The sequence below is a fragment of the Leptinotarsa decemlineata genome, unplaced genomic scaffold (assembly GCF_025532065.1).
Source record: "Leptinotarsa decemlineata unplaced genomic scaffold, Ldec_3_MD MMD2_P_RNA_scaffold_9, whole genome shotgun sequence".
NCBI classification, from domain to species: domain Eukaryota; kingdom Metazoa; phylum Arthropoda; class Insecta; order Coleoptera; family Chrysomelidae; genus Leptinotarsa; species Leptinotarsa decemlineata.
This window is the reverse complement of record NW_027412536.1, coordinates 622,501-650,456: the sequence shown is the minus strand read 5'-3', so window position 1 is coordinate 650,456 and position 27,956 is coordinate 622,501. Positions and strand designations below refer to the sequence as shown.

Genomic DNA, 27,956 nt, shown 5'->3' with positions numbered 1-27,956 from the left:
AGCATGGTTGAGGGATGAACCTTGCAGTTGAAAAACCTATGTTGCAAATAGGATTGCTGAAATGCATCATTTTAAGATGGGTCATCAGTGGCATCACATAGTATATCAGGTCAATCCTGCGGATATAAAATCAAGAGGCTTAGATCCTTACTCCTTGAAGTCTTGTGAGTTATGGTTCCAAATGGTTTGGTAAGGATGACAAATCATTGCCAAAAGCTAAGTATATAGTGTCACAACTTATTTCGGAAGTTAGGATTCCTTGGCAAACTTTTAGGGTCTCCAAAGATTTTCAAGTCTAATTAGACTTCAAAAAGTGGTAGCATACTGTTTTATGTTAATACAAATTGTAAGTCCTTTGCACTTACAAGAGCTTCAGGAAAATTGACAGCTGAGGAAATACAAGGATCTTTAAAAACAATAATATCAACTCAAAATCAACATTTTAGTAGTGAAAAGCATGCATTGCGTTAGTCTTGAGCAATTTCTAATTTCAGCAAAATTATAGGCTTCAATCCATTTTTAGATAATAAGGGATTCATCAGGGTGGGTGGTAGATTAAGAAGGGCAGGCAGGCAGACCAAAAACATCCTATTGTATTGCTCCGCAATCATGTTTTAATTAAGCTTCTCGTCTAGCACGAGCATTATAAAAATCTGCATGCAGGACCACAGGACCTCTCAGCTATAATCAGATTGAATTATTGGCCAGTATCAGAAATATTTTGCATGGATGTGTTACACATAATGGGAGATTCACCTAGGGAGCGTATAAATCCGAATCGACCTTTCACCAATTGCGGAGTTGACTATGCGGTTCCTTTCTACATCAAGATCAGAAAGTTAAGGGGCAAAGGGTTTCAAAGGGTTCTTTATGCGTGTTCGTGTGCTTTGCCACGAAGGTATATATTTGGAACTGGTAAGTGATTTAACCACCGAAACTTTTATGAATTGCTTCAAAAGATTTACCGCTCGTTGCGATGTGTGTAAAAATATTCCCTTAGATAATCGTACAAATTTCACGGGTGCTAGTAATGAATTGAAGGAACTGTACAACTTTCTTCAAAACCCTTTGAATCAGTCTAAATTTTCATAATATTTTTTACAAACGTCTATAAAGTGGCATTTATACCAGCTCACTCTCCTCACACTTTGGAGGTTTATGGGAGTCAGTAGTTAAATCTACCAAATATCACCTTCAAAGGGTAATTGGGAACCATATTTCAACCTATGATACAGTCATAACGCAGGTAGAATCATGTTTGAATTCCCGACCCCTCACTTCTCTCTCAGAAGACCCCGATAATTTTGATGTACTCACACCGGGTCACTTTCTGTTTAGTTCGTCAGTGGCCGCCTTACCTCAAGAAAATTTGTCTCAGCACAAAACCAGCAAAAAAAATGTTCATCAATTAACGCAAATGGTACAACATTTTGGGGCTAAATGATCCAAAGAATACTCAGCTGAGCTTCAACAGAAAGGAAAATGACATTTTTCTCCATCTAGCACGCTATTCCAACCAGGGACAATGGTGATCGTCAAGGAAGAAAATGTACCCCCACTCAAATGGTCATTGGGCCGTATTAACAAAGTTCATTCCGATGCAGACAGTGTGGTGCGCGTAGTGATTTGGGCGTGCGAACGCCCAAAAGCGTATTTAGAAGAGCTTCTTCTAAAATCCGTATGATGCTAATAGAAACTGTTCCTACTGACTATTTTCTGAAAGTATCCATTTTCACCATGTGTAACTGATGTTATTTTTATTGCTACACTTAGTTCATTTTGTATTCAAGTCGAAAGTAGGTTCTTTCAAAGGGTATGTACGGTGAGAGTTCATTTTATTCATATTTTCTTGTGTCTCTCACCACTCTCTTCAGGCAGGTGGCACTTGAACCTCTCACGCCGCATCCTTCTCTAGTTAGCATTGATCGGTTTAAATATACTTGTAAGTCTTATTTTTGTCGTAAATGGCAATAGATAAACATCTGTCTGTTCTGTTCAATATTCACACTTTGTGAAAATATTCCAAATATTAACCTTCGAAGTAGATAGTTAAATGGTGAAGTAGTGTTTCATTAACAAGGTTATCACTACAAAATTCACTTTGAACTTACATGCGAAACAACTCTGGCGCATGAGTCTGGCTGAATTTAATTGACAGATGGCATCAGCTATGTTGGCTTTGAGGACCGCTATAGTTTTTAGCTTATTCGCATACACCTGCGACTTAAGAAAAACCAAAAAAAAACAGTATAACAAGGTCAAATCACATGATCTCGGTGGTCAGTTCACATCACCCCTACGTAAGATAACAATGCCCTCAAATCGCTCGTGCAGAATATTCAATGTGGCATGAGCTGTGTGTCACGTAGCGCCATCCTGTTGAAACCACATGTCGTTGGTGTCCAGATCATCCAATTCAGGCCAAAAAAAGTTGGTAATCGTCGACCTATAGTGCTCACCGTTGACAGTGATGGTCTGACCAACGTTGTTCTCAAAGAAAAATGGACCGATAACGTCTTCAACCCAAAATCCACACCAAACAGTGACTTTTTCGGGATGCATTAGACGCTTTTGAATCTCATCTGGATTGGTATCGTCTCAAATTCAACCTTTTTTGTTTGTTCACGTACTCAATCAGAAATGGGTCTCATCGCTGAAGATGAATTTCCGATGAAAATTAGGGTCACTTACCAACTGCTCCTAGGCCCATTCAGCGAACACACGTCGTAATCTATGGCCGTTGGTTGAATTTTATACAAATGCACGCACAAGTAATGACGCAAAATTTGCCAGGTTGTGCTCTGCGAATGGCCGATTTCTTGTGAGATATGCGAAATCGACTGCCTCGAATTCTCCTGCACACTCTTATAGACGGCGACGATGTTTCGTCGTCAACCTACGGACGTTAGTCGATCATTTCCTGAATCAGTGGACTCAAATTTATCCACCACATTGCGAATAGTACTCTCGGTAGGACGATTATGACGACCGTAAAATGAGTGAAGCGCGCGTGTTGGCGCACGTGTTGTTGAATGTTCTATCCGCCCATGGTGATTTGGTAAAACTGAATGAATGAATGACACCTGATTTGACAGATGTAGCTTCAAGAAGATGACTGTGATCGATTATCAAAGTTCAGAAGTCCCTGTCAAAAGAACCAATACGTATTTTATATTTTTAAGATGGCTCTAGGCAGCCCCTATTTTACGACGTCCCATGTAGCAGCCTGTTTGACGCTTGAGCTAAATTTTCAGCAGAACAGCTGTATATACCGTTGGAGTTACTTGCAGATAATGTACCGTAAAATTGTTCATCTTGAATAGTTCTAAATAAAAGTCCGCGATAGATACTTCTTATGTGGTAGCCACTATATGCAAAATACTAAGCCATAAACACAATTGAATTGAATTAATTTTTTTTTAAACTGATATCATGGTCGTTTTAAGTATTTAATATAGATAAACTTTGTCTGTTACATTGAGTAATTTTGACGAATCGTTTAAAAGTTATCACGATAGAGGGGCGGTCTTAGCAATGAAGCGCCATTGTCGAGACCGCGACCCGAAAGCGACTCGAACGCGGGCAGATGCGTGAGGACAGACGTCGTTTACGGTTGTGTTTGTTTTGCGAATTGCTTTATAGGTAACATAATTCGTACAGCCGAAGCTACTGAACCTAAAATCTTGAAATATACAGGTAAGTTCTTTTTATAGCGTGAATCTGTTGAAATCTGTTTTTTCGTTAACCTGCTGTTGTCCCCTTCGAATGACAACTCTCGGAAGCCGAAATTTGTGCGAGCTAAGGATAAACGAGGTCTGATCTTTCAACGTGTGAATCCTGACATCAAGAAAGGGAATCAGGAATTTCCACCCCCAAAGGGAAAAATAGGGGTTTAAAGATCGTACTGAATTTCGTCAGTTCTGAAGTTGGAAAAATGAAATTTTGGGCAAATAAAGAATATTGTTCAAAATGGTCTGTCACGAAACTCAATGTGACAAACCAAATTCTACGCGGACGAAGCCGCGGGCAACAACTAATTCATTATATATGTCAAGAAGATAATGTAACTAGATTCCTCAAACCGGAAAACATATGTTGTTGAAGTATTATCAAGCATCCACAATGTGAAGTCATAAATTCTTAGGACCCGGAGCATACTTCATTCATTTATGGATTTATCTGCTGTGTAAGCTGAATTATAAAGATGCAGTCTTGTAGTTGAATGGCACTCGTATCCCAAAATGAGAAAGTGATGTCTTGCCCGTAAAATAAGATCAGATAATATTAGATTCTCCATATCGAAATTCCGTATTTTCGAAATATCATGTCAAAAATGCTTTCATACCATAAGTTGAGCTCATTAACACCAATTTCATAAGCTGCATGTGAAGAAGAATACTTGAAATCTTCTAGGATTATCGTAATAACTTTGTCATCTGTACTCATGAAGGGTGTTATATATGTTCTAGAAATTGGCACATCATTTGGGTAGGTAGTTGAAAAAACTTGAGAAACACTGTATTAGTGACATATCTAGTCTTACTATATGTGATGGAATTGGTCACAAATCCTTTCGAGATATAATAAAATAATTCACTACATATTGTTCATCTATTATGTGTCTACATGATTGCATATGTCTGTCTTCTAGTTATTGAAATACTGTTAGCATGTAATGTCGATATTAATCTTTATCAAATTAATACCTCAGTTACCTTAAATATTTCATGCACATTTTAATTTAATTGCTCTTTAAATCGTATGATTCAAATTAATATGCAATGAGAAAGTTGAGACTATCACGCGAGAAAATAAATTCAAGCGGCCTATCAAACCAACGTAAAGATTGTATTTAAGTTTTGTGTTTTCTTTAGATAGATAGGTACTTACCTATTTCAAAATTGAAATTGATGATTGTTGTGGACATACTTTTGTTCTGGTAAATTTTAAACAAGGTCATTATTATAAACTACCAGCTGGGGTACCCGCCTTCGCACAAAGAATGGATAAGAGATTGTGTGGTAATTGTAATAAAAGGATGAATTTAAAATTATGAAAGTTTGACTCTCACAACATAAAGCCCCGCCCATATAAAAAAGGCTGCGAATGGTCTGCAATGTTCCAGAACGTTCCACAGCATTCAAGATAGTTCTGGAGTGTTTCACAATACTATGAGATATTCCAGAACGTTTTAGACTATTCTCGAATATTCCACAATAGTCTTAACTGTTAGTGAAACCTAGTAAATGAAATATAATTGCAATCAATATCTACAAAAAGTCTTTTTTAATTTTTAAAGTAATAGCTTTTGTCTCTTTTGCCACTATTATTATACTTGCCTTCATTTTTTCCATAACGAAAGTCATTTTCTATTTCCTGTTTCAGATCGATCCCAAAGTAGCATTTCCAAGAAGAGCACATCCAAAGGTGAGTAAATGTTTTATTGCTTCACCTAACAATATACACAAGTTACAAAGTACCGTATACATGACTCCTAACGTGTTTGTTAGTTGGCAAACAACATTTTTGATACCATACCCACGTCTATCCAAACGGGCTGATGGAATAAATTTTACATTGAAATTTAAATGTCGCGAAGTTTATATGCATTATGCGCGTAGAAAGTTTCACACAATTCTACAGGAAACGTTTATATACGCGTGTTATGTAATCACTATGACGTTGAGTAATCTGGAGTTTACTGGCCAATAACTGAAAAACTAACTAAAAAATGTACATATATATGAAAACGTGGTGCAGACTCATTTTCGGTACATTTGATCAAAATCAAATAATGTATAATTTCTAATTGTGACTCTGATACGAGGCAATTTGAAAAACGAAAAGTTCAAGGATCATTAACAAAAATCAATTGTTCATTGTACTATGATCAAAAATGAAACAACCAAAGAAATAGAAAATCCATAGTAACATTTTGTTTGTTTGTATGAATGTGTTAGTGTATAAAATTAGAGGCCACGTACTTTGATATTTCGAGTATACTAAATTACCATAATTGAACCGAATTGCGCTAAGAGTAACGTGTATCTTGAACCGCTTCTAGTTACTGTCTCTTTGCCTCTCGTTTCTTTTGAACTGATGGGGGGTGCAGCGACATTCGGGTGCATAAACGAAGGGTTGGCCTGAGGCCGGAACAAATTTTGTATTTAAATTATCGTGGCAAATGCCACTGACAATTATGATAGATCACCAACAATAACAATTAAAAAACGTTCCACCATTTCTATCCCCAAGGAATTGTATCTAATTTTTTTTTTTCAACATTCTTCTAGTGACAACAACATGCACATTTCTAAGCCATTTGACGGAATCGTAAGTTCAAAAGTTCCAGTAATCGGTTACTAACCTTTTTGAGGAATAATAAATTGCACTAACAGGAACATCCACGTTCCTCCGACACGGCATACTTCAAGGTGGATAAAATCGTTAAACGAGAATGGTGACATGACATCAAGGAAGGGTAAAACCAGATCGAACTCTAACCCGTTCGTTTCCTTTAGAGTACAACGAGAAAACTCACGCCAAATTTCAATTAGGAACACCGATTAAGTGAGCTCCGTTTATGAACAAAATAAGTATATTCAACTCCCACATAAATCTTCTGTTACAATAGCGTTGTAGGATTTGGTTCACCAACCCACAATGTTGTTAAATAGGCGGAGGAAAACATGTGAATTTGGGATATGCACATTGTTGGATTGCTTTTTTTCTGCATAATTATAAATAAATAAATAAATATATATATATATATATATATATATATATATATATATATATATATATATATATATATATATATATATATATATATATGAGTGAAAGTGATTACTGACCTCACTTTCGTAAGTTTCACACGTTTCACAATTTGTCAAGTTAATAATGAAATCAATTATCAATTCATTGTAGAGTTCCTGATAAAAAGCCAATAAAAACTCGAAAGCTAGAACAGAAAAAATAGTTCACTTATTCTACCATCCCCTTAATGACTTCTATAACTCACAGTCGATGAACCTTTACACAACGCAGCTTGCAAAAGAATATATTGGAAAATATTGGACATTTATTTTAATATTTTGACATTTTTTATTGTCATCATCAGGGAAACTACAGAAGTCAAAATGGCTATTCATATAGTGCTTGAGTTTTGATAAAACTACTCACATTTTCCTGGTGTTGTTTGCAACTTCATATATATGTACAAAAAATTATTTAGGTAAATTTTACAAATACAATCTTGGTAACAGGTTTACCTTTTTTGAAAAATAATCAAGTTATTATTGTTGACATTATTGCGACGCAGTGACGAAATAACGGAAATTTTGAAAAGTATATGGATTATAATTTGGCAGTGATGCCAATATATTCAGTTGAGGCAACTTTGAAATCAGTCTCATAGAACAATAAGTTAAAATCTACTTGTGATGCACTGTTTGGAACTTTTGGTGCAGTAATGAATATTACTGGAGTGTAATCCCAACACTAAACCGTTATTTTCAACGCCTCAACACGTGTTTCACTCACCAAGTGATCATCTTCATGAGGGCGATTAAACATCAGTTACGGTACTGTCCTTATTTATACCCTAGATACCTCTGCTAGGTATCTGTGTCTTAATTGTCTTAAATTAATTTTACAATATTGCCTTATCTAACAGTCAGGTAATTCTAATAATGAAATATTATTTCAACAAGCTAGATAGTATACTTTTAGGTATTGGTCCACTATCATTATTAATCATATTATTATGTTTACTAATTTCTACACTCTCGAAGGCATCTAGATACCTGTAGTTGTTAACTTTTTTAACGAATCTTTAGTGTCCGACCGAAAGTTCGGTTTCGGTCGAGTTTCGGCTTTTGCCGAGTTTCGGTCGAGTTTGGTTTTCAGCGGCAAACCTGCCGAAACTACGACCGAAACCGAAACTGCATTCGGAAGTTCCCGCGTTGTGATTGGTCATGCTCGGCTCGTTAAATTTCATACAAGTGATATTAGGTAGCAACTCAAATAAGTAATGTTATGTTTAATATTTTTGAAAACCCATCAATAATAGATAAAACTCCCTATAACAACTGTTCAGATGTAGTTTACTATATACCATGTATGAACTGTGACAAAGAATATATAGGACAGACATCTAGATTATTAAAATCTCGGATCACAACACACAAAAGTGACAGTGGGTTACACCCGGAAAGATGTGCTTTGTGTGAACATGTCTCTAAACAAGGGCACTGCATGGATTATAATTCAACTAAAATTTTATCAATCGAAAAAAACACTACCAAGAGGCTTTTCCTAGAAATAGTACATATAGCACATTCACAAAACTCTATGATTAAAAAAACCGACTTAAATCACCTAAGTGAAATTTACTCGTATTTAATTTGTATGGATAATCACAAAATGAGAAATCACCAAATCTCATCTAATGGTATTCTTCTCACAGATTGAATCTTCCAGATATACATCATCATCCTTTTTTCATTATTATTGTTCAATATAAAATCCATTAGGATGAGTTTTCTCAAAATTGTTCCAGATATTGTTTAAAAAATTACTTGGCTTTAAAGTGTAATGGAATCTAAACATGCGATGTCTATAGCCATACATTGCCCAAAATCATTTGGCAACAGGGTTAAGGTTTTATGTCACAGATGAAACAATTTTGTTGATGTCGAATGTCAATTCGATTTTGAGCCCCATAGGTGGTTTTTAATTTGATAATACAATGATATATCATTAAATCTACTATTTATTGTTTGTCTGTAACGTCCTGAGTTTCAGCATATTTCATTCAACCTGCCATATAACCTCACATACACTGTGAGTTGTTTTGACTTATTATTTTATACAGATGTAAAAAATAATAAATATAGATAGCAGAAGTTTGTGACTGCAACCTCACGAATTGAACCGATTGATAGTTAATCCAGTGACTAATTCTTCTGCTATATATTTAAACAAAAGTTTAATATATTGATAAATATACCTCCTCGATAAGTGATAAATCACTTATCGAGTAACAAGTACAAATCAAAACACAACAAGATCTCACATTCAATATATTAAACAAAACCATATACATTCCTAGAGAAGATCTAACACGAAGAAGAGTACCTGATGCAGAACAAATACAGGCAAATTTACCTAAAGTACCTGAAATACCTGAGTTAAGACGCTCTGGCCTTATAAAGAGACAGACAACAGGATGACCAGTTCAGTTTGAGGAGTGCCAGAAGATGACAGTACTACTAACTGTCGAAAGCGCTCGCAGATAATTAATAGAAGATATAAAGCTACAAATCCTTTTTGTAGAATTTAATATTGAAATATATATATATATATATATATATATATATATATATATATATATATATATATATATATATACCTATTTTCGAGAATACTTGGTCAGTGACCTAATCATTTCGAATTATTGTGAAGTCGTCAACTAATTTCCTAGCCCCTTTTTCAATGATTCTTCAATACAGTTTGATTTCAATTGATTATTAACAAGTTACTCTGAAGTTTTTCTATTTGTGCTATATTAAATTCAAGTATAACTTTCAGATGTAACACAATATTCCGAAACTCCAAGCTCTCCAAACTGTATATAAAGTAATTGTTTTCGTTCATTTTCTACCCGCCTACAATTCCGGTGTAATAAACGAAAAAAGAATTACGAGAAATGTTGTGGGTATTACAGGTACGGGCCTGTAGGGCTTGTGAGGAGGCTCTCATTAGTTTCAGAGGCAACTTTGCTACCCATATATACGACCTGTGAAACGTAAATCTTCTCAAGTGTGTTACAACACTGCTTGAGACTGCTGCAAAAAATTCCTGAAATTGTTTTTGGAGTTCCGGGAAGTTTGCATTTCCTGAATGGAATTACTGCTTTAATAAATAGAAGGTTGAAAATAACCCCTGAGAGAGTTGGTATGGAAAGAGTCGGTGTGAAACAAATTATAATTCAATGTTTTCTGGTTCCTCTACTATTCCGATGCTGCATAGATTTTGCAGAAAATTGTAAGAATTACATATCATTCTAATAAGTTACTGCGTAAACTCAATATATTTTTGATAGAAAATACGACGCTTATCAGTGACTTGTTGAATTTGATAATTTATATTGTATTTTTATATTTCGGAGGCCAACAACATTACCAGAATGAAAAATTAAATACATTTTTTTGCAGTTTTTCCTCTTTGATTGATTTTATAACATGCCTTGTTCTTGAGGCAAAATGAAATAACAATATAAGTGCATTATTAATGAACATCAAGATTACATTAAACATACAGTTGGTTCAATGACAGAATCCGCATATGTCATCAATTTGTGCATCCGATATAAGTTCCCAAACTGGTAAAAAAAATTAAAAAAAAAACGATTTGGCTACTGCTCAGAATAATTTTATCCTGGTTAAGAATAACTTTTATTTTTGAATATCACTATCAGTGAAATACCCCATGTTCAGTAAAAACAAATATTCCATACTTATGATGTACTGTTTGGAACCTTTGGTGTAGTAATGAATATTACTGGAGTTTTGAATATTTGAATATTACTCCAGTAATATTCAAATATTCCATGTTTCAACTGTAATATCTTGCAAGTTAAATATACAAGTAAATTCACTCATTTCCAATTTGATGTTGAAATTTATAATTATGTGAGTAATGTCGAACGTCTCTGAATATCAAAGAAATTGGCTCTCTCTTCGATATAGGTCATGGGTACTAAGTATACGCTATCATATAAATAAGGGCTCTATACATTCTTCAAACAGTAGACAATTATCATGATCAAAATTATCAGAACACGTTTCGAAATTTGCATCGATTCTAGTTTTATTTGAATTTCATCAGAAACAAATCGATCTGTCAACCTCGTTGAGTACATTGACGTTTTCGTGTTGGAATCTCTCAGGAAATCGAAAATGAAATCAAGTGATCGGATATATAATACTCCCAATATCCATTTCATTAGTTCAAACTAGCTGGTTTATTATCGATATTACCCATTTGGATACTTTCTTTGCATGCTGCTTCTCATATATTTTCTCGTGATGATCGGAAATGTATTAGAGTAGTGGGGCCATTTGTAAAATCGATCGGTATCTTAGCCGGCTGACGTTATGGCCCGAGCACGCGATGCCAAGTTCCCAATCGAATCACTAGGTGTATCGACCAAACTTGGAAAGGAACTGGTGAATACTACATTCGAACACATACTCAGTGTGGTGTCGATTTTATATATATATATATATATATATATATATATATATATATATATATATATATATATATATATATATATATATATATATGTATATATATATATATATATATATATATATATATATATATATATATATATATATATAAGGTTAATGAAAATGATTTCGTGAAAATCAAAAGATAAATAGATATTACTGCAGTCAAGCATTGATACCCAATAGGCTGAAACAGCTGTCTACCCTACCGTCTATTTATATATATTCTGGTGGCTCCTGCTGGTGGCTCCGTGCATTTGTATTTCTATCTTTTGGTAACCAAGTGTTGCCCATCCTTACACTTGGCTGCACCATACTGATGATGGGCCAAAAGCCCGGAACACGTGTCTATGGTTTGCCACTTTCTTGGGTGCTGTCCGATATTAACTTCTGTATCTATATATGATATATATAAATATATATAATATTATATATATATATATATATATATATATATATATATATATACATGAAAATCAAAAAATGAATGGATAAGTACTTTTTGATCATTCCCATATTGATTTCAATTTAAGAGCCACCGGTAGACAGCTGTTTTAGCCTATTGGGCATCGTCAGTACCGGACAGGCGGTCCTCGATTGGAGACAAAATGAGAAAAACCAAGAGAGTACTTGATAAAAATAGCTGCGTAAACGCAAGCATATATATATCCGGGTTGAACCACCTCTGTAATTTTGACATATAACAAAGAGTTTTCTTTGTAACAGCCCAGCTATTGACTGCAACCTCACGAATTAAATCGATTTATAGTTAATCCAGTCACTAATTATTCTATTATATATATATATATATATATATATATATATATATACAGATAGAGACGAATCATGTCCACGAATAATATATATATATATATATATATATATATATATATATATATATATATATATATATATATATTATATATATATATATATATATTATATATATATATATATATATATATATATATATATATATATATATATATATATATATATATATATTATTCGTGGACATGATTCGTGTGTATGATTTGTATCATACACACTCGATAAAATCTCTATCTGTATATATATATATATATATATATATAATAGAATAATTAGTGACTGGATTAACTATAAATCGATTTAATTCGTGAGGTTGCAGTCAATAGCTGGGCTGTTACAAAGAAAACTCTTTGTTATATGTCAAGCTTTCGGTATATTTCACACCTTCGTCAGGACAACTACAATAATAAGATTATATATCTTGTAAAAAAATATATAAATATGGAGAACTTACTAACGTGAAAATAAAATATGAAATGGTTCAAAAACAGATACAGACACTTGACATTGTCAGCCAAAATTTTTATCAACTGTCATTTATTAATGTTTTTCTATCTGTTTTTGAACCATTTTATATTTTATTCTCACGTTAGTAAGTTCTCCATATTTATATATTTTTTACAAGATATATAATCTTATTATTGTAGTTGTCCTGACGAAGGTGTGAAATATACCGAAAGCTTGACATATAACAAAGAGTTTTCTTTGTAACAGCCCAGCTATTGACTGCAACCTCACGAATTAAATCGATTTATATATATATATATATATATATATATATATATATATATACATATATATATATATATATATATATATATATATATATATATATATATATATATTATAAGATTATTCTGTTTTCAAAGTTAAAGATTTTCATATTTTAATTAGTTAAATGTTAAAAGTTTGCATTTATTTTAGTAGTTAAAAGTTAAAAGTTTGTATTTATTTTGATAGTTCGATGTTAAAAGTTTTTCATTAATTTGATATTAAAAGTTCACATATTTTGTTAGTTCAGTGTTGAAAGTTTGTGAAAATCAAAGTTATTCTTAGATGTTTAATTTTATTAGAAAGCCAAATACTTTACCTTTATTCAAATTCTTATCTGTATAATTTGGAGTAATGTTCATGCCCAGATAAAGCAAAGTTGTGACTTATCAGTATTAGAGTATTTCAGATCCTTTCCAAACAGTACAACTAACCAGAAACCATCAATCATCGGGATCAATACACTGAAAACAGTAAAAAAATTAATACAAGATAATAACATACAATAAAACAGATTTACACTACAAATTAATAACAAAAATTCAATTAACACTGACATTAGGAATTTTATCTGAATAATGGTAATAACACTCAGTACATGATTTGTAAGCAACTAAAGAGTAGCCAATCAGATTGATAAATTGAAAAGGAGGTGTTAACTTCTGAAAAATGATGAATTTTGGATTCAAAATTAGAAAAATTCAAAACAAAATGTGATGAAATGTAATCAAAATTAATCATTATTAGTATTAGTGAAAATTGGGTAACAGAAATCGTAAATATAATATGTGTGAACAGTGAAAAGTGTCAAAATTGAAGAAATTTCAAAATTATTGTCAGGAAGAGTAGCAGGCAGGAAAATTTTGTCTGGTTGCCAGGGGTGAATCAATAATGAGGAGGAGAGAAGCTTTTGAATTGTCCAGACGCGAATTTTTTTTAAGAGCTGTTAGAAATAAAAAGGGAAAAGAAAGAGAAAAGGCCGTTTTGCATGTTCTTATCAATATAAAACCATCAATAGGAGCCAGAGTATAAATAATAATAACGAGAAAGGATACTTACTGGAGATTTTAGAGTGTCTGGAAGAATTCAAAATTCCAATCAGGGGAAAACCAATCCAGGGAAGCTGTACCAGTTTTGAGGTATTACAATACCATTTATAATTTCCAATCCATAAGAAGAATACATTTTTTTGAAAATCTTGAACAATTCATAACCTCCAATTCGAATCAAAAGTTTTCCAGTCACAAGGAACTTCCAATGTGAAAATCACAACTTCTGAACTTTTATTCATCAACGAACTTCATCATTTTATTTACAAGAACTATTATTGGATTTAATATTAGGAAAATTTGAAAAATTCACTGACATTTAGCACAGATATTTTTAGAATCGTTTCCCACGCACGAATCACAGACATCTTAAGTTTTCAAGTAACTAATTTGCCGTTACACGTAAATTTAACTGTACGGAACACAATTCTAAGAATATTTTTGTTTCAAATTTAACATTTACTGGAACATTTCTTAGCATAAGGTATTTTGGCGCAGTTTTAGGGTAATTTAAGTTTGGTTTGACAAAACATTTACAAAATTTTACATTCATTATATTTTTTTTTAACTTTGAGACAAAGTTTTATTTTCAAAAACACAGACTTACAAAATTTTATTCATAACACCTTTCCAAGAACTCTACTCTGAGAAAGAGAGCTGCATGAGCTTCGATTGAGCTGAGCAACCTTGAAGAATAGAGGTAAGATTTAGAGGTAAGGACAGGTATCTGCTGGAGCACTAAGAATTTTGATATCACAGAAAATTTTCAGAATAACAATCAAGAATCAAATTAATTAAATTATAAATACTCTTGTAATTTTATATTTTTTATAACAATATATATATATATATATATATATATATATATAACAATATATATATATATATATATATACATATATATTGAAAATTGCCTACAAAGCGCGTACATGGCAGCCTATAAATAAAAGGCTCCAGAGATCTATAGGCACCTCAATGAAAAACTCAACAAATCGAAACAAAAACTAATTGAAAAACGGAACGCAAACCGCGAACCCCCTCTCACTTACATAGAAAAAACACCGGCATACAAACGCACTGAGGCACGTAACAAATTATCCCCAAAATTCAAAACCGTAACAGTTTTGAAAGACCTAAGGACAAAATTGAAATTACCTGAAAATACTTTACACAAATCAAGTTTCAAAAGACCATTGTTTCAGGTTCGTCCTATCGTTGACGATGAGCCAGGAAGTTCAAATACAGTCACTAAATAAAAATCCAGGTATCCTACCCTTCAAATTAGGAACCGCACGAGTCAAAAGTAGTTTCCACACCTTCATCCATTACTTTGACCTTACTCCTATCGCTGATGAACTTATCCTTATACAAAATCAATATTCAAAATTACTCGAAGCAGTCAATACCGGGACATCACACCCACATTTTGAAGAGTTGAGAGCGATCAATCAGTCGATATTCTCAGCTCCAGTTATCATTAGCAAAATTTGATACACTTACACCCATCAGGAGATCAAAACAAGGATTGGGCAGAATGATTGAGAGTATTAGTGGTAATCTAGATTCTCAAGACGCTGAAAAGTATGACCAAGCCATTATAGAATTGCAAAATAGCCGGGACAACATTATTTCTAGGGTAAATGATCAGATCTCACATTCGAAACATATAATTGAAACTTTCAATGAAACAACTGCTACGGTGAAACATAATCAACATCTTATTGCAAATAGAATTGATAAAATTGCTTCAGAACCCTCAACCTTTGTTTTTGATTTCAATCATTTTCTAGAAACAAAAGAAGCATTCGATCAACTAAGTGCCATTTTACACCTATTGATTCAAATATCAACAGATCTAGAAAATGCAATAACTTTTGCAAAAATACATACCACGCACCCTAGCATATTGAAAATAAGAGATCTCGAAACAATGATAACTTTTTTATCAGAACATTATTCTTTTGAAAATTTGTTGTTTGGATTGGACCCAGTAAATACATCTCGATATTATATCATCGATATAGGTACATATCAAAGAAATGATAAAATCGTCTTTATCATCAAACTCCCTTTGGTACTTCCACATATAGATTAGATACCCTTTACCATCTATACTCGATTCCTACCTTGAATGGAACCATCATTAAACCACCTTCACCCTGTCTGACAACGGATGAGGTGTATTTTCAATATTCCACAACGCCCTGCCTGGGCCTGCACGATATCCATTACTGCCCTTGGAACAGCCTCCTGCCGGAATCCACCACGAGCGATTGTATCTTTCAAATCCTGAGCATCGACAGTAACCCACTTAACTGCGAGCTGATACCCAATCCAGCAGGAATCAAACATTATCGAACAAGTAAATGAAGCCCACTATATTGGCATCTTCAAGAATGCCACCCGTATTCAGACTATTCGTGGAAAAACAGACATAACCATTCTCAAGGGAGCACATTTGATCATCCTACCTCTTGGATGTCAGTTCAAAACCCCCACGGACGAATATGTCAACCAAGAAAGAGAAATAGGAGAACAACCCCTACTTCTACCAGACATAATGCTTCCTCAAATCCCAACAATCCAGGTGGTACCAGTTCCAAAACTTTAAGACTTTTCTCTAGACAAGCTAAACGAAAACCACAGAGAGGCCGACCGCTTATTACCTTTGACAACACATATTCATCCATCATCAGGTTATATTTGGACAGTTCCATCAGCAAATGTTATAATTATATTATGTTTTTTAATATATGTTATATACAAATACATGCACCTGTTAGTCCGACACCAACCATATGAAGGACCTCAAGAGGGAAATACAGATCCACCCTTACCAAGGCAGCGAAAAACATTTTTCACTTCGTGAAACTCCGTTTTCGATCTTCGGAGGGAGGAATTACGTAGTCATTGACCCCGGATTCAGCTGACTCAGCTACAATTCCTAGGAAAGCGTCTTATCAGCATAGCCGGCCAGAGAGCATCGCGTCGGGATCGACCTTTTGCATTCAGTCTGATTTTATGCATGTACTGTTAAACATCGTTCTTAATAATTTTTATGTATTGAATAAAAAAAATAATTTTTTAAAAAGACTTTTCAGTTTCTCGAAAACATAATTCACAGTATATAGGGGTCATGCTTACCTAAATGTGATTCACCCAACAAATTGTTGATGATATTTTCCTCGTCAATTATACTTTTGATGATACACCAAAACACAGATTATCTGATTCAATTTCGTTGTCAAGGAATTTTTGCTGTGAAGAATAGGTACCTTTTGAATAAGTAACTATTGAAATTCAAGGAATTTCAAGCGTTGTTATCAATGCTCTCCAATATAAGAGAGAGAGAGAAAGAGAGAGAGAGAGAGAGATGACTGTGCTCATTTAGATTCAGTAATATTATAATCTCAGTATGATAATTGTTGCCAAAAATGTCCCGCCGATTTTATGGCTTGTGACACAAAATATATCAGAGCATTCATTAATTAATGGAAAAACAGATTATGAACAGATTTTTTTTACTTATTAGTCAATGGGCTATGCTTGAAGACTGGCAATAAACAAATCTAAAGCAAATGGAACTTCAAACGTTCAAGCCAGTCTCTATATACCTACACAGTAGGTTTAATGGACTGACGCCTATCAGAAAACAACTACTCCCCTGGCTAATACCACGAAGGGCGTTGGATTATATCAGACAGGCGTCAGTGCAGGAATCTTCACAGAAAATGTCCTGCATATGCAATTGGCAATACAACTGAAAGAGTCAACCTTCAATTGTGGAACGGGCACACTTGCAGACCGGTTTCGGGCTTATTAGCCACTCATCAGTGCAAGATAGTGACCATCATCGACCTAAAGTCAATGATATTCCACAATTGAAAATCGGAATTCTTTCAGAGTATTTCATTCCTCTTCCGAAGTTGGAGCGAACATCAAAAATGTCACTCCATCTAGTGGACGAGGTACTAACCAACTGCACATCCGTAATTTGCCCGATTCCTCTAAATAAGGAATAAAAACTTTCTTATTAGTCAATGGGCTATGCTTGAAGACTGGCAATAAACAAATCTAAAGCAAATGGAACTTCAAACGTTCAAGCCAGTCTCTATATACCTACACAGTAGGTTTAATGGACTGACGCCTATCAGAAAACAACTACTCCCCTGGCTAATACCACGAAGGGCGTTGGATTATATCAGACAGGCGTCAGTGCAGGAATCTTCACAGAAAATGTCCTGCATATGCAATTGGCAATACAACTGAAAGAGTCAACCTTCAATTGTGGAACGGGCACACTTGCAGACCGGTTTCGGGCTTATTAGCCACTCATCAGTGCAAGATAGTGACCATCATCGACCTAAAGTCAATGATATTCCACAATTGAAAATCGGAATTCTTTCAGAGTATTTCATTCCTCTTCCGAAGTTGGAGCGAACATCAAAAATGTCACTCCATCTAGTGGACGAGGTACTAACCAACTGCACATCCGTAATTTGCCCACTATCTTGCACTGATGAGTGGCTAATAAGCCCGAAACCGGTCTGCAAGTGTGCCCGTTCCACAATTGAAGGTTGACTCTTTCAGTTGTATTGCCAATTGCATATGCAGGACATTTTCTGTGAAGATTCCTGCACTGACGCCTGTCTGATATAATCCAACGCCCTTCGTGGTATTAGCCAGGGGAGTAGTTGTTTTCTGATAGGCGTCAGTCCGTTAAACCTACTGTGTAGGTATATAGAGACTGGCTTGAACGTTTGAAGTTCCATTTGCTTTAGATTTTTTTTAAACAGATTAGAAGTCACACGTTGAATGCTAAGACGTCTTTAGCCTTTAGCTCGCACAAGTTTCAGAAAATTATATGTCAAACAGATTCGATTGTGTGGTGATTAAAACTTTTCCGAGTCCTTTCTCTCTAATTCACTGAAAATTTGACAGGTGAATTTGAAACCTCTGACGTAAATTTATCCTTTCTAAAATACTTTCAGTGCTTAAAAAAACAAAAAGTTTTTTTCTAACAACGTATCTCTCCTCAAACATATCCCTTTCAATTTAGACAAGATTACTACGGCTGGGAATGAATCAAATAAGCGGATGAATGTCTTTACGTACAGTCATCGTGATAGGAAGATGTTGTCGAAGACAAGACAAAACTTCAAACTCATCCATTGAGCATCATAGTGTTTCATGTAAGTGAAATTTTATATCAACTCTTTCATATATTATATTGTGTAGTGTTCCTATGAATGATATCTTATTCAATTCTATAATAAATGCTTGGAGTACAAACTGAATGAGAAAAAGTTATTTTCGTATAGTTCAATGTTCGTATGAAAGTAGTTGTTTCGAGAGGGCTTTTTTATGCTGTTTGTATCTGCATAATCTACATATATTTCGAAGAGTAAATTTTGAAATGAATTGCTTTCTTTCATATTTTGGAAGTTTCCCATACTTTTTTGTATAACGATGAAGAAGTAAAAAGTCAAAACCTTTTTTTTCGAAATAAAATTCTTACAAAGTTGTGAAGGTCATAGAAAAACACAAAAATAACTTTTTGCTATTCAGTTTACACTTCAAATAGCGCAATATTTGAGAGAACATTGATATAAAATCTCATTTGCAGAAAATATATCACCCTTGAACTGTACTTTTTGAATTTTCGGGTAGAAAACGCTTGCTTTCAACTCATTGAATTTTTTGAAACGAAAACACGTATTTTTTGCACAAGAATACGACTGCGGTAGAGACAAATCTGCTCCTGTCACAACTAAAGTACGTAAAAATTTTCATACGGTCACTTGATTAAATATCAATTGCATGAATTTCTTCCAAATTGAAAAAAGGCATATTTTTTAGGAGAGATTAGTTTTTGCAATGCAAGGACGGTTTTCCTTGTTCGCTACGTTTTTTCGAAATCTGTTTTTACCATATCCTCTCTATTTCTTTCAATCATCCCATTCGTACGATCCAAAGCCAAACGTCAAAAAGTTTTCACCTAGTGGAGATTTACCGACGTTACACTCAATATCAACCGAAATTGATTCAGCAATTTACCAACTTTTTGCTTTTCCACGTATTTCCCCAAAACACCCAACTATGTAGTCAATAAATGTTATATATCAACCTTACGACTAGAGCCACAGCCGCTGCGATGCGAATTACTAGCACTAATAAAACACCGCCTGCTCTGATTATACAATGCAATAAAGATGGAACAGCTGGTCGATCGTTCGACCGACAGAAAACTAGACCGTTTTCCTGGAATCACCTAACAATACACTAGGAATGATGATTAAGTAATGATTGATACCAGAGGGGATTTTTTCGCCGGTGGAAAAGTTTCTGAGGCCATTGTTAGAAGTTAATTGGCTCAAATGAACATCAATTACAGTCATTTATTTATATAGAAGGGAATAATTTTCCTGTAATGATACATGGCCATCAATAGCGCTTGTTACATATTAGAAGACATTTCTACCTACAATGTTCACATATACCAAACACCCAAAGGAAAATAAATGTTTATTAACATTGTCTTAGAGGGATTACATAGATATTCGTAACGATGATATCACACTATGACTAGTTTGGAAGTAACAGCATGTATAAAGAAGTTCAACCCATTTCAGATGCCAGGAATATGTAAAGTAATGCCACTGCCTATTACGTGTGAATTATACACTTAAATATAAACTGATAAGGTCAGGTACCTGAAATAACAAATGTTACCTGAATAATCAATACCAATTCTACAATAACTATCTTCTATGATATATCACGATTACCACAAATTCAAAAGGGGCGAGCTGCATAGTTCTAGAAAACATGAAGAAAACATGAAAATTTTCCATACGTGCAATAAAGGGAGGGAAATGAATTTGTTGGAAGCATTGGAAATAAATAAATTGTACAAAAACCCCAATTTCAAAATGCTCAACGATCAACATTCTACAGTGAAAAAAGCCGAGTACTATATGGACGGGAGTAGTGTGTAGAGTTTGAAAGGAGACTATGTTTAAAAATTAAAAAAACCCTAATTTAGAAGTAACAGCACATATAAAAGACGTTCAACCCATTTTAGATGCCAGGAATATTATGTACAATAATGCAAATAAACGGCTTACCACGAGTAAATTATATGCGAACTCTAAAATTAATATCGTGCACACTTGATCATGTTCAATAAAATCGTTAATATTAATAAAATTCATTTGATGAACGATTTTTTTCTGTATTTTATTGTAATCGTGTTATTATTTGTAAAATTGAATTTTCGAACTTATTACTTCTACTACGGATTTTCTATCGATCTTTTTTTTTCACATTGTGGAGGGTTAAAATTCTCAGAACAGTTGAAAAAATATTGACGTCTCAAAAAATTTATGGCAAAAATTAAACTTTTTTTTATTAGTTCTGAATGATTCAGTTATAACACGTTTCAAATTACGCACGAAACACTTACCACTTACTATATTCTTTTTATTATGGTGGATAAATTCAATGCGCGTTTAACAAAGATTGGAAAAATCAATTTCAAATGCGCTTCAGACATCGACAAAACATTTGCTTATTGTCAAGATCGTAATATTTATTTTAATATATATTCAAAATAAGTTTTTCCGTTAACCAGCTGTCACAACCCTAGTAACGACAACCCTCAGAAGTCGAAACTTGTGCGAGCTGAGGAATAACGAGGTCTTACCTTTAAAATGTGATCACTAACACGGGTTAGACGATAGCAAGTGAAAATCGATCGTTCAGCCTGCGGCTTGAACCAACGATTCACACATAGGTCTATTGAGAAGGTGAACGAAGCACCCACATCGAACCGCCCGGCTACCGGCATACCTATCTAATATGACATGAATCGAGTCGATTATACGTAAGCATTGGCATTTTTTCTTACGAAAACTATGGGTTCGATAGAAAACCCAAACCTTGCTTATCCAAGATAAACAAGGATCCGCAAGTTGAATTCATTCACCAATTTCATGTAAATATTCAAATATCCGCTTCAAATATCCGCTACAAATATCTTGCCTGGGCAAGATACAGTTTTTGCCTGGGCTACTACTTGAACATTAGTTTTCCACGCTTAGATTTCTTTTTTCCGAAATAATGCATTGAACTAATGACATGTGTATAAACCATAAGTTTCACTATACTTTTTACTTTTACTTCTAGAAAGTTGTCACTGTATATCAATGGGAGCGTTCATAAATAATTTTTAAAGTGTGGTGTATGAACCTCAGTTGTGGTATTCATACATCACTGGATGTGGTGTAGAAACGTTCTCATTGATTTATATTGTGTCAACTCTCTTGAAGTAAAATTAAATGATGAAATAAATGTTTTTTGTATAGACCAGCCATAACTTTGTATCTATTTTTCGAAAATACTTCAAGAATAAATTATGAATTCCGAGACATTTTATTCATTTCACTGGATGAATTTATTTTATTCAGTTTTCTCAATTAACTCAAGGCATTTCACTATTGAAGCTTGACATTGGCATACATGAAAAACTTGAGGATTTTATGCCTCACCACCATACATTACCAATTCAGAAGTGTTCCAGGAAGCATTCATAGCATTCAAAATCTGTGCATGGTCTAGTGAATAATTCAAGAATTCAATTGAAATGTACAAGAAACCGTTTTATAATTGGGGGATATTTTTAAATACGCTTGCCTAATTGAATTGAATATATTTTTATTAACTCACTTGCTCAGATATTTGAACCGTCTGCTTAGTGTTATTAGAGTACATTACGTTGCAGATATAAAATTTCGACAGAAACAATTATTGTCAACATACAAATCATATATTTTTAACGCCGTGATATCTTTGTTTGCTTTCCAAACGTTCATTATTTAAAGGATAAATTGAAAGGCAAACAAATTTTAAGCCCATAATTCAGTCTTTAAAATATAGCAAAATATCACGAGACACTTTGCGAAAAAATCAAGAATACCCCTTATAAATTGTAATTGACTACCTTACCTTATAAACGTTGTATTATCTCTCTCATGCTGAATGCGGTAAAAGTAATAAAGTAAAAACTAATTTGGATGACTCTTCAATTTATTCAACTGTACAATTTTTTGACATTACTAAAATTTTGGTTGCACCTACTTTTCAATATCTACTTCTACCTCTCCTTCTTGATTTCGATCGGGAACTTCTGCGTGAACGACTTACGGATCGGCCATAAGCCCTGGAAAGAGCTCTCTTCTTTCTTCCTCTCTTCCGGCCTCTGCTCTTTCTTCGTCTTCGCCTAACTCTCCTTGTGGTTCTTCTAGCCTGTTTAGCGAGTTGACAGTAGGGTTGCTTTTCTTCTTTTGCCATCTTCCTCCACAAATCACCTCCTTTCACGGCCAGTTGGGTAATTGTCAAACCCCGGGCATTTCTTCTCATATCTCGTAAAAAATTCAAGAAAGGATTTGTGGTTATCCTACCTGATTTGAATTTGGTTACACTTTTGCTCGTATTGCTAGTATTACCGATTTTTTCATTACTGTAGTTCTCAGAGGTTTCTTCATCTCGTGTGCGGGTCATTTTGATAATAAAATGAAGTTTTTCATTCCAAAATACTTTCAATTTTGAAAGATAAATATTTGAGTCACGTCATCAGACATATATTTATAAACAATTTGTTGCTAAGGAATATTATCAAGCCTTCTGAATTACATAATGAAAATGTAAAAAATGGGACAACTACATTTATTTTTCATTTACAATTACAATTTGGTTTTGCGAATTTCACGACTTTTTACGTCTCGATTTTGACCTGAGTGATTTTGATCTTCCCTTTCCGGTACGCTTGCGTCTTTTACTTTTCCTTCTTTTTCTTCCCCTTCTTGCTGCTTGTTTTGTCAGCTGGCTGTATGGTATTTTTTGTTTGCTTTCCATTTTTCTCCATATTTCAGCTCCTTTTGAAGCAAGTTCAGTTAATTTCGTACCCTGGGATGTTTTCCCAATATGACGTAAAATATTGAAAATGGGACTTTTAGAAGTTTTGCCAATTTTGAATTTTCCTCTTCTTTTTACTTCATGCAAAAGTTTTTCCTTCTTATTGAACACAGGTTTTTTCCTTCTTGCCATTATAATTCTTGCATTAATCCCGCGAACTCTTAATTTTGTATAGATCTGCGAAATACATATTTTGAGTGACATTAAACCTTCTGTCTATTCATGGCATACTTTTGATAACCGCATATATACTGTATGACGATGAATTTACCCATTTAATGTATATTCACCTCATTTTTTGTACAGACCAGCCATAACTTCGTATCTATTTTTCAAATATACTTCAAGAATGAATTATGAATTCTAAAACATTTAATTTGTTTCATTGGATGAATTCATTTAATTCAGTTTTCTCAGTCAACTCGAGGCGTTTTACACCACTTCAGACATATACAAAAAAGTTGAACTTGTGAATATAATGTTTGAAATATGTGCTTGGTGTTTTAAATTAAGAAAAATAGTATAAAATTGATGCTCCGCCACTCCAAGAACAATCAGAAGCATTTCAGGGCAGCAAGTGGAGTATCCATGATAAGCCTATCGATATTTTTATTTGTTGAACAAGTCACATATTTCTGACTGAATGAGATTTGTTATGTTGATCTTCCATTATCATAGATTTCTGATCCACTTGTATCAGTGTTGGAGATCATTTTCGTTATGGGTCTGGTACTCCTAATCTGATTAACAAGCCATTTGGAACACCAATAGAGTAAATACTTCTCCGTAAGCCTTGCTTACGTGAACGATACAGGGCAAACACGACACGCCAACATAGAGGTCATATATATCCTCTTAAGCCGTCCTTTTGCTATTCTACCGACTGAATTAGGTAATTTATTTCAGTGGCTGAACGAGAAGGCTCGCAAAGTTTGAGAAATTGTGAGGTACCGGGAGTAACTGTAATTTTCCTCCTTGAAGATATTTATGGGCTGGGTTGAAATAAAGTTGTGTGATAACATTGTCAACGTGAAAGTCGTTTTTCCTTCATCTTCGAGTGTTTAGTTGAAAGTAAATATTTTCAGTTTATTTATGTATTCACCATCATATTTAAAAAAGAATGCAACGTAATAAAAAACTTTTAATCATAATGTTGAATTAAACATGAGATATTTGAGTTCTGTAAAAGAGGCGATGTAGTGTTACATGATAAAAAAGGTGATATTTCAAAATCAACTAATAAGAATTTCCCTATTCTGTCTTATTTTTCCACAATCTGACTCCTCCGAAATTGAATAAATCAAATCGAAACATCGATATAGTGACAAACATTACATTCATCCAGAAATTTTTGAATGTTAGGGTTTAAAAGAATCATTCAATACATCTGCAGATGATATGACAAATTTATGTTCTTTTGTTTATAAGCTCCATATACTGACACATTTGTCACTTGTTCACTTGGAGCCAGTGACAAGACTTGGGGGTCAGAGAGATTACCCCGTCCTCGAGTCACGTAATTTCAGTCCCAAGTGGTTCTTGAAAATTACTTCAAAACAGAAGCCAAAATATCGAAATGATGAAAATTACAGAGGTGGTTCAACCCGGATATATATATATATATATATATATATATATATATAGAAACAGAAGTTAATATCGGACATAGCACTCATGAAAGTGGCAAACCATAGACACGTGTTTCGGGCTTTTGGCCCATCATCAGTATGGTGCAGCCAAGTGTAAGGATGGGCAACACTTGGTTACCAAAAGATAGAAATACAGATGCACGGAGCCACCAACAGGAGCCAACCGCACATTTGTGGTTTCAGTTGATAGACACTCAATAACTTTCATATTTGTATATATATATATATATATATATATATATATATATATATATATATATATATATATATATATATATATAGATTCATTCCTCTGGTTGAGATTTAATCAAATATGCTATTGAATGTCATTACGATGTCATTGATGAAATAAGTAGATCAAACTTATTCCGTGACATTAAGTCATGATTTCATGTATGAATTGTGTGTATTGTCTTATCCAGATTGGTACTGAATAGCCCTAGGGCAAGTGTCTTACGGCGAAACATCGATGTCATAAAAAAAATCCTGTGGATTATATGTGACTCAATTCCATAAAGAATGTTTGGAGTACAAACTGAGTAGAGGAAAGTATGTTTTTATATAATTCAGTGTCGATATGAGAGTATTTGTTTCGACAGAATTTTTCTTTCGTGTAATTCAGTGTTTATATGAAAGTAGCTGTTTCAGGAGGACTTTTTCTTTCAGTTTGTGTCTGAAAGTTACTCTTTGCATGATCTACACATCTATATACAGAATTACTTCTTTTAAAATTCCTTGCTTTCTTTGGAAGATTCCCACATTTTTTTGTATCACGAAGGAGTAGTAGACAGCCAAAAACTTTCTTTCCTAAAAATTGATCACTCCAAAAATATAAACTTTTCAATTCAATCAAGATTCCTTTGGCTAGGATTTGATCAAATATGCTAATGAATGCCTTAAGGCAAATGTCTTACGGCGGAAGTAGTTGGTTTATGCCGATTTCAGACCCCCTCTCACCACTTTCAACCTTGAAATAACCTCTACATATGTCACACAAAGTAGACAAGGTGTTTTGAGTTCGACCCTGAACGACCTTTACCTACGACACACAACACACTCATGTTGACTTTGAGATTGTGACATTGCGATAATTTCAATCTGAAAAAAGTCTACAGGGATTCGTGGAGTGATTCTTCACTGGATGAATCAGTTTCATTAGGATTGATGACAACTGGAATAATTTTTTCTGGTAATGACTCTATGCGATCATCCAGATCCCACATCTCTGCTTCGATTCTGATTGTTTTGTGGATACATTTTCCTAAGATTTCTGGTCAACAGTTTCCAGAGCACTGTTTAGGTATTTCTTCACTTCACACAGCTTGAAGGTCTTATTATTTCTTGCGATGAATCCTTTAACTTGCGCTCTACTGAATTCAATTCACAGTGATAAGGCGGCAACCGAAGTACCGACATTCCTTTTGTCTTCGCCATCTCATCGGTGACATACCTGATGAATTTTTACTCATGACGTTTAGCCGAATTGGGGAGCTCCGCTTCAAACATGGTCGATTCAAAATAAATAGCTTTCATTTGTAACCACTCAGTAATATCTGCTTTCTTCCAACACGACGTCGGCAGCTTCTCGACTCGTCTACTGTGGTAACTTGCGTTATCCATTACTATTACGGATCCCTGCGGAAGTTTAACAAGTATATTTTTAAACCATTCTTCGAATACTGTGGCCTCCATTTCTTGATGATAATCCTCATTTTTCTTCGACTCAAACACCATCAATCCATCTTTCACGAATCCTTCACTGCTGCCTATGTGAGTGATGATAAGACGACGACCTTCTCCAACTGGAATTTTCAAACAAGTGAACCAACCTTCCATTGAGGATTGTCTTCCACCTTTGATGTTCTGATCTTGCCAAACCTTCGAGACGGTATGACCGTCATTGACCCATGTTTCATCCAATTAAAAAAAAGATTTACCTAGTGCTCTGGCTTTCTTTATTTCTCTTAAATATTTTTTTTCCATCCTACAATCTCAGATTTTTCTATTAACATGCTCTTTCTATCTTGCTTTCCAAAAGTGAAATTCAGCTCATGTAATATCTTCCATAATCGAGTTCTTCTTATATCAGGAAAAATACTGTCTTCACGAATAACGTTTTTTATGTAAAAAGAGTGTACTGTTCTCCCAATAGAGTTCTTCACTTCTTCATCGATAACCAAACACTTTCTACAAGTGGATACTTTCGAAAAAGTTGTTGTTTTCCTTGAGTTCCTTGAGAATTCTAAAAATTGTCGATCTATTGACACTGGTCATACTCGCGCATTTTTGCACTACTTCCTCCTTACTTTTTATTTCGTGCGGATATTGTATTTTTAAAGAATTATATACATTCATAACAAATGTTTCGTGCGGATATTGTATTC

The 27,956-nt window shown here is 34.0% G+C and overlaps 1 protein-coding gene across 6 annotated transcripts in view; it reads left to right on the top strand.

The window, feature by feature from the left end:
- Positions 1-27,956, top strand: part of Rbp6 (RNA-binding protein 6) — a 1,483,108-nt gene that overhangs the window by 832,784 nt on the left and 622,368 nt on the right. For all 6 annotated transcript variants that reach the window (XM_074170375.1, XM_074170376.1, XM_074170377.1 and 3 more), the window contains one exon: positions 5,386-5,427. In XM_074170375.1, the coding sequence (XP_074026476.1) occupies positions 5,386-5,427 (42 nt within the window). The remainder of the gene's footprint in view (positions 1-5,385; positions 5,428-27,956) is intronic.